General features: G+C 32.2%; 1 protein-coding gene across 2 annotated transcripts; it reads left to right on the top strand.

Annotated features, from left to right (window-relative positions):
* Positions 1 to 4,282: 4,282 nt before the first annotated feature.
* Positions 4,283 to 8,708, top strand: LOC124836028 (serine/threonine-protein kinase D6PKL1-like). 2 transcript variants are annotated; one of them, XM_047311081.2, is made up of 3 exons: positions 4,283 to 4,499; positions 5,139 to 6,592; positions 7,548 to 8,708. In XM_047311081.2, the coding sequence occupies exons 2-3, from the start codon at positions 5,187 to 5,189 to the stop codon at positions 8,431 to 8,433; spliced, it is 2,292 nt and encodes a 763-aa protein (XP_047167037.1). In that variant the 5' UTR covers positions 4,283 to 4,499; positions 5,139 to 5,186; the 3' UTR covers positions 8,434 to 8,708. The 2 variants fall into 2 exon arrangements, with proteins under 2 accessions (XP_047167037.1, XP_087951606.1); XM_088095480.1 differs by lacking the exon at positions 4,283 to 4,499 and adding an exon at positions 4,505 to 4,618.
* Positions 8,709 to 9,145: the final 437 nt, after the last annotated feature.

Here is a 9,145-nt window from a genome sequence, read left to right as displayed (position 1 = left end):
GACATCTTAAAACCTTAAAAAAATTGGTTTTGTCACGTTATCATATTTTTTTGCCACATCATGAATTTGTTTGCCACATCATGAAACAATTAACTCTGTTCGTTTATATTTAATGGAAATAATTTAATTGAGACAAATTTTTACTAGGTGTGAATCAAATTGAAACTTTTTTAAAAAATTAAACCAACTTGACAAACTATCGAAAATAGAAAAAAAAACAAATTAAATATAAAATAATCGAGTATTATCATTTTAACATACTATCAATTCTTAAAACATATTTTTTAGAGCTTTACACAATTTCATTTTCATATCAAAAACTAAAAATATATAACAAAGAAAAAGATGAAAAAAAAAATTAATGAATAAATATCGTTCTAATCTGAAGAGGAAAGCGTAGCCACAGGGAATGGGACCAAGGAACACTAGAGTCTCTCGATTGGTCACTATTGAGTTCAGTTTGGTTTTGTTTTTGTGAATTATTATTCACTGCAAAATCTGTTGCATTGCCAGTTCACGGAGGCCACCGTGCACGCGCATGCGTTTCATCCTGTTCAATTTCTCCGGCACCATCGTACGGTCACTGTTTGTCCATTTTCCAAGGGCTTTCCTGACATTTCATGCTGTGAAAGGAACCAGAGAGCCGTTAGAACGATGATGCACCAGCAACTTATTGTATTCCATGCTTTAAAAATATTTATGGTTACTGTTAGTTTTCATGCCTTAAGTACATTTTTAGTTTTGGCTTCTTTCTTCGTAAGGCTATTTTTTATTGTAAAGTTTTTAATAATTTTTTATTTTTTATAAAATTTAAAGAGAGAAAAATTTGTTGTAAGTTCATGTAATTTTTTTATTCGTATTACCATTAAAATATTTTACTTGATTTATTTTCACATTCATTATTTGGAGACATCAAATACTAATATTACATCATATAAAAATAGTCGATATAATTTTAAAATACTCAATTAATTTTGACATTCAACACATATACACTTAGGCCCTGTTCTCTTGAGTGGATTTGAGGGAATGGATTTGAGGGGATTTGAGAGGATTTGAAGATAATTTTTTTTATTGTTTTTTTGAGCAAATTTGGAGGTAAATGAGAGTGAATTTAAAAATAATTTTTTTTAATACGTCATGTCAATACAATTCTATACTAATTCTCACAAATTTTATTTTCAAATTCATTCTCATTTACCTCCAAATTCGCTCAAAAAAACGATAAAAAAAATTATTTTCAAATCCTCTCAAATCCCGTCAAATCCATTCCCTCAAATCCACTCAAGAGAACAGGACCTTAATGACTGCTTAGGGATAAAAAAATATTTTCAATATTTGAAGGACAGAAAATATAACAAAACTTATAAGAACCAAAATCAACTTAATTTTCAGAGATTAAAAAAATAGTCAAACTAAATTTTTATAAAACTTTACAGAAAGTGGAACAAAATAACGTTTTATGCATTGATTAAAAATTATCTTATAGAAACTTTTTTACTTTTTGTAAGTAGAAATTGAACACATACCATGATATGTGAACTTCCATATACCATTATTAATCAACTCAGTTAAATGAAATAATTAAAATTTTAATTACTATTTTTAAATTGATAAATGACAGATATTCTATAAATGGATTATATAATTCTTTTTTCTTCATTAAAAATTATATTCTTTTAGAATTTTATTTTCTTTGACCTCTTTCAAAAACTAAAGTATAATCATGGTATTGTTATGCTAGCAAAATACAATTTTGAGGAGTTAGTAAGGTGAAAATTAAACTAATTTAATCAAATTCTTGAAGTAGTTTTTTTTAATTAGTATTTAATTTTTATTTGACTTATCGATCAAGGAGAGATGTTATAAATGTTGAGTTTAATATATTAAATAACATACAAAGAATATGTAATTGGTATGCACACTATCACTAGGTAATAAGAATTAATTATGATATCTAATCCGATTGAGCAGTGATTTACGAAAACAAAGCGAAATTATGATATCTCTAATTTATCAGAGACTTTCAACTATTTCTATCGGTAAAACTTTTTTATAGTAATTTTATACTATAAAGGAATTACAGTATTTTGCAAGGATTAAAAGTAAAATTTATTCATTTAACATATCAAAATCAATAATTATAATTTTTAGTAATAGAATCTAAAAGAAAATTATAAATACAAAAATCCCATCACACTAAGTATAAACTAAAAGCATATTAAATTAAATATTAATTTTAATAATAAATAAATAGTTAGGTTGTAATGTAAATTAGATACTCAACTTAATTCATCACATATTTAAGTTAGACTGAATAAAAAAAAAAATTCTTTTAAATATTTTAATTAAATGATTTCGAGTAGAGTTAATTAACAACCTACTAAAACAATACTTTATTATTTTATTCTTATAATTTTCATAATTTTTTATTATGACGTCAAATTATATAAATTAACAATTTAATATCTTTAAAGATTAAAATGCAGTTTAATAATGTTTGAATAATATAAATATTTAATTAATTTATTTATTCAATAATATAAATTAACATTTTAATTTGTAATTATTTTTTTAATATTTAATGCTATAAATAAATGAGCGATTAAGTCTACTTTTATTTATTATAATAAATATATAAAATATGTTTGGAGGACAAAATAAATTAACCCATCTAAATAAATAAGATTGATCTGACTAAGAATTTGATACCGCTGTCTAAATTTAAAAGAATTTCATTACTTTCTTAATAATTATCATTAAATGAAAAATAGAGCTGCTGTGAAGTGGGCCCACCTAAATTGGTATTTGAAAAAATGGGCCCCACTCACTAATCATAATCCACTTCCAGTGAAGGATATTCCACTTCATCACAACAAACAAAAGAAAAGAAACACACGCGCGTTCAAAAGAAGTTGGAATCACGCGCCATTTGAGAATTCCAAAAGCCAATCAAGGAAAACGGCTTGACGTTGATGAAAGAGAGAAAAGAAGTGTACCTTAAAGAACCAACACTGTGGGTCCCACTCTCATTTTTCTCTATCTTGACTGATATTATTTTTTAGGATTGATGAAGATCATGAATGGTTTTAATATATGTATTTTATATGTAATATTTTACTTCTATAATTATCATTATTAGTTTCCTTTCATAATTATTATTTATATGAATTGATATATATATATATATATATATATATATATAATATTTAAAGAATACAAATTGTCATTAATATATGGGTTAAATATGTTTTTAGTCCCTAAAGTATTGGTCATTTCTGGTTTTCGTCCCTCATTCTTTTTGAAACGTTTGTTTTAGTCCTCGGAATTTTGGTTTTAGTCCTTATTTGTTGCTAAATGAGGACCAAATTTTTAAACAATGTTTAGTTTTCGAGAACTAAAACGAACGTTTCGAAAAGAATGAAGACCAAATTGTACCTTACTCTAAAACAGGGACGAAAACCAAAAACGACCAATACTTTAGTGACTAAAAACATATTTAACCCTTAATATATACAGACAAACATTTTCAAATATTACAATCTACTATTATTTTTAAACAGACATGGTATTATTAATGAATTTATTTTCCTTTTATTTAAAATTAAATTATACTATTAAAATTAAATTATTTTTATTATAAAATGACACAATTATTTATATGGCTAATGTTCCTTGTAATATTTATTATTACCGTTACATTCGTATTAATACATATTATTTATTATAAGATGCAATGAATGATACTGAAACAATAATTTTCTCAATATTCATTAGTCTACATTTATTTCATTTAGATATTACCAATTTATATATTTAAAATTTTAATTTGTTAATGTCAATTTTTCAAATATAACTTTTTTAAATATATCTGCCATAAACTATACTTATACTTTTAAAGTAGTAACACTGAAAGTAACTTTTTTACTGATTTATAGTGGAGTAACACTGTAAATTTCTTTTATACTAAAAGTAAATTTTTACTGATTGATAATTGAGTAACACTGTAATATTTTTTACACTGGTAATATAGTTTCATTATATTTTATTTTTTCTATAACTATGTAAATACTCAACAAATAAAATAAGTGAAATAATAATAAAAGTTTATAAGTATTTGGTGTAAGAACTTTTTTATACTTTCAATCAACAAGAGTTCATTGTTATTATCCTTTTATAAAATAATTATTATAAAAGAATTAAAAAAACAAAAATAATAATATTAAAAAAAGCAAAAGCTTGTACCCACAGTTCATAACTATCACCACCAACAGCTACAGCAACACTTTATAGAGTGTGAGAGAGAATTCTTTCTTCTTCACTCACCATTTTCCAGTTTTAGAGAGAGAGAGAGAGAGTTGGTGTTAGGTTTGTGGTGGAAGGAAATAGGAAGAGGGTGTGTTTGATGTGGTTGTTGTTATTGGCTTTGAAGTAGTGGGAACAAAGAGAAACAGCTCCATTATAATATTACACAGTTTTCTCTTTCATTTCAATGCTGGGTTTGTATTTTGTCCCTTTTGCTTGGTTTTGTTTCTTCTTCTTTTCCCTTTTGTTTTATGGAACACAGATCCCTCTTTTGTCTCAAAAAGAATTCCTTGCAACTGTTGGGCTTATGTGGGTACTGTCATTTGTCAAAGAAATAGAAGAAAATGTGTGCTGTTTTTTGTTCTTATTTTTATTCTTAGTATTGTTTTCAATGTGTAAAGAATTTTGATTTTGTGGATTCATGTTTCTGTGAACGGATTTTTTTTTTAATTGCTTATGGAGTTAGTGTTTTGATGCTTCAAGTAACTCTGTAGTTTTCTGATCTGCTAGCCTCTCATTAGTGATTTCAAGTTGGGGTGGTTTTTTCCAGTACCATTTTATGATTTCTACTATGAGTAGCTTTTCCTTCTTGTTTCTAGCGCTTCACGCAATTATCATTGTTTATTGGCTTTCTATATGTTGCATTTCTTTGCTGGGTGTGCCTTTTAGCTATGATATGTAAACTAGGATTGCTTGATTCGTTCATTGTTTGGTTCTGCGTTGTTTTGGTGGCTGGCTAAAACTTGTCTTGGTTATGTTCACCGTTTTGTTTGTTGGAATTCAAGTTGAAGTAATGAAGCTACTGTTGAATGAACTTATGGTTTTCTTTGCAGGGGCTTGGTAACTGGAAGTGTTGGTGTGATGTTATGTGATATTGTGACATGGAGAGGGTTGCTGAGCCGAAGTTACTTCCACGGAACTTGCCTATCCTTGTTGAGGTATCGAAAGCACACACATCTGCTGCAAGAGAGCCGGGTCAGAGACATAATCGGCAGGAGGTTTCTGGTGCTGCTGGGATTTCACTCAGAGAAGTGAATCAATTGTCCAAAACAAGGGATGTGCATGTCCCTCTTTCACATCTGGCCTCAATTAGAGAAGTGGCCCAGTTAACCAATGCACGAATATATTTGGTACAAGAAGATATGGGATTTGATGGTCGATCCTCTGAGGAGTCCCTCACCTTTGAGCCCACCATGACATGGAAGGGAAAGGGCTCCTCGCCAGAAGCTGAGGAGTTTGTGCCTGATGGTGATACATTGAAGGAAAGCAGCTATTCATTTGAGGATGGTGGTCCAAGTTTATTTGCTGGTGCTAGTCATCCCCCTGAGCCTGTTGATACAGATCTTATGAGAACCGTTTATGTACCGATAGGTCAAAACAAATCGGAGGCTGGTTGCTTGATCAAGAGCCTGCCCACAAAGGGCCCTTTTTTGGAAGATCTCTCAATTCGTGTTCCTGCAAAGAAACCAAATCCAGCTGTTCTTACCCCTGAGCAAAGTCTGGTTGAAGAAATAAATGGCATAGGGAACTTGGCATTTCTGGGTCCTCGGGCATCACAGAATACTGAGAACTCTCTCCTACCTCCTGATGCTGAGGAAAAAGAATGTGTTTGGGACGCTTCTTTGCCTCCAAGTGGCAATGTCAGTCCACTCAGCAGTATTGATAGTACTGGTGTTGTCACTGCGATGAGCATTGTTAATAGTTGTGCTAGTACATATCGGAGTGATGCAATGACTAGTGATGGCATGCTTAGTTTAGATAGAAACTGTGATAGTACTAAAGGGAGTGTAAGGGGGGATTCACTGGAGAGTGCAAAAACTAGTGCTAGCCGGGCAAGTGATAGCAGTGGCCTCAGCGATGACAGCAACTGGAGCAACATAACTGGTAGTGCCAATAAGCCTCACAAAGGAAATGATCCTAGGTGGAAGGCTATTCTTGCCATCCGATTGCGGGATGGAATTCTGGGCATGAGTCATTTTAGATTACTCAAACGTCTAGGATGTGGTGACATTGGAAGTGTATATCTTTCAGAACTGAGTGGAACTCGGTGTTATTTTGCAATGAAAGTTATGGATAAGGCATCCCTTGCAAGCAGAAAGAAGCTGACTAGAGCACAGACAGAGAGGGAGATATTGCAGTTGCTGGACCATCCATTTCTACCAACTTTGTATACTCATTTTGAGACTGACAGATTCTCGTGTTTGGTGATGGAATATTGTCCAGGCGGTGATCTGCACACTTTAAGGCAGCGGCAACCTGGGAAACATTTCTCAGAATATGCAGCACGGTATGCTTTATGTTTTACTTAGTTGCTTTTCTTTACCTGAGTTCTTTGCTGTTAATTACTTTCCGTCATGATAATTTTCTACGATAATGTTTTCCTGTTCCTTAATCCTTTTGCATTTGGAGAGTTTGAGAAAAAAACTATTTTACTTCTTTTTGATTTATTGTTTCTTAATTCATGTTATGCTAAAAAGACACTTTGAAACTAATGTTTGCAATCTTTTTTCTCGATCTTTATGAATTAGAGAAACATTTTTTTTTAATTTCTTGTTTCTTTCTTGTCTTGACTTTGTTGAGATATAAGAATAATTTGGATTATGCAACTGCATTGGTAATGTGTTTCATGTGATTTCTTCACTAAACGAAGTACTTGGATCTCTACTGCTAGAATCCCTCCCTTGAACAGTAGCCTCTCTGCAATATTTCAAGAAAAGATAGCTGCTTTTGTTGTATGTCTTCTATGTATGGTTGTTTTGTTTAAATCTTTGTGAAGTTTTGAATCAGTTGCTTCATTTCATTCGACCATGTTAAGTGATTCATGCATCATATTCATAATCAATGATACAATAAAGATGTAATTAAGTTGAGTGCATCTAGTTTGCATGAGTTATCTTGAAATGCATTTTCTTAATGAAATATGCTCATATGTGTCTATCTAGCATTGTTAGCTGGATCTGCTTACCACTCAGGAAACTATGTATAACAAGTATCTTGCTGAAGTGCTACTCTTACAAGAGTATTTTTTGTTTGTGTAGCATTTTTATACAAAAAATGGGTTTTCTTGCTTTAAAACTATAGACATAATATTGGGGAAATTAGCCTTACAATTTGTTGCTTTTTGTGCACACAAATGGTGTTTCATCATCTTGTTCTTCATAGCATGCCTTTACTGTTGAATAAATTCATTCCGGGCACACAATCACTATAAGTATTTACGGTGTCATTTTCTCTACATATAGCTTTTATGCTGCGGAGGTCTTGCTTGCTCTTGAATATCTTCACATGCTTGGAGTGGTTTACAGAGACCTTAAACCCGAAAATGTGTTGGTTCGAGATGATGGTCACATTATGCTATCAGATTTTGATCTTTCCCTCAGATGTGCCGTGTCACCTACTCTTATTAGATCATCCTATGACGGCGATCCTTCTAAACGGGCTGGTGGTGCATTTTGTGTGCAACCTGCATGCATTGAGCCATCATCAGTGTGCATCCAACCTGCATGTTTTATTCCTCGGTTGTTTCCTCAGAAAAACAAGAAGCTAAGGAAGCCAAGAGCTGATCCTGGATTGCCATCCAGCACCCTTCCAGAGCTTGTTGCGGAGCCTACTGCAGCTCGATCCATGTCCTTTGTTGGCACTCATGAGTACCTTGCCCCAGAAATTATCAAAGGAGAAGGTCATGGAAGTGCAGTTGATTGGTGGACTTTTGGAATTTTCTTGCATGAGCTGTTATATGGTAAAACCCCTTTCAAAGGGTCAGGAAACCGTGCTACACTTTTCAATGTAGTAGGCCAGCAGCTCAGGTTTCCCGAATCACCTGCAACCAGTTATGCCAGCAGGGATCTGATCCGTGGCTTGCTAGTGAAGGAGCCACAGCATCGTCTAGGGGTTAAAAGGGGTGCAACAGAGATCAAGCAGCACCCATTCTTTGAAGGCGTGAACTGGGCATTGATTAGGTGTAGCACTCCGCCAGAAGTGCCGAGACCGGTGGAAAATGAACTACCAGGGAAGGTTGGACCAGCTGATAATGCTGTTGGGCTTGGCAGCACTAGTAAGAGGATAGTTGGTACTACTACTGACAACATGAAGTCTGGGGGTAAATATCTGGACTTTGAGTTCTTTTAGTTCGGATTCCTCAATCTGCTTTTTATTGTATTCTCAATTCTTAGTCATTTCCATGGGTGCTGCCCAGCATTACCATGTTATTTCAGCTTACCTTTGGTTCCTTGTAGTAAAAGTCCATTTCAGTTGGAAATATGATACCCCAAGTTTAGATTAGGTTCTTCACTAGTTCGCCTTGTCTGATCCCTCAATTCTTATGCATAATCCATAATGTAGTGTTTCTATACAGAATTTAAATACTTATGAAAATTTATAATCCTTTTCACATTTTTGGGCAAGATTTGTGATATGTTATCAGGATTCAGGTTCAACTGATGGCATTGTTGTGTGCTGTTCCTTCATTTTGTCATTTAACATACAACAAAATCATACTTTTCTTGTCAAAATATGAAAATGTTAACTACTTTACTTCATTTGATGATACTTTTCCTACAATACCTTGACATGAATGAAGTCTAACTCTTGGTTACATCATCATAACATGTACTTTTTGTTTACAAAAAAAAAAGAACATTGAAAGATTGGTAAAATTTTGTATTGTGAAAAACAACCTTCAATCTAAATGCATTGTTTTCCCCAGAGTTCCCATGTGTAGAACACAACAGATGCAAGATAAAAGTATGAAATCATTGAATGGATGTTAGAATGAAGATTGTTCTAGAATTCAGAAAAGCAAAATGAGGACCACATTTGACAAACAGGCTCTCCATTTAAT

This window comes from Vigna umbellata, chromosome 7, assembly GCF_029865625.1.
Source record: "Vigna umbellata cultivar VRB3 chromosome 7, Vumbellata_1.0, whole genome shotgun sequence".
Lineage (NCBI taxonomy): Eukaryota > Viridiplantae > Streptophyta > Magnoliopsida > Fabales > Fabaceae > Vigna > Vigna umbellata.
The sequence above is the reverse complement of the archived record's forward strand: the minus strand, read 5'-3'. Positions and strand labels throughout refer to the sequence as shown.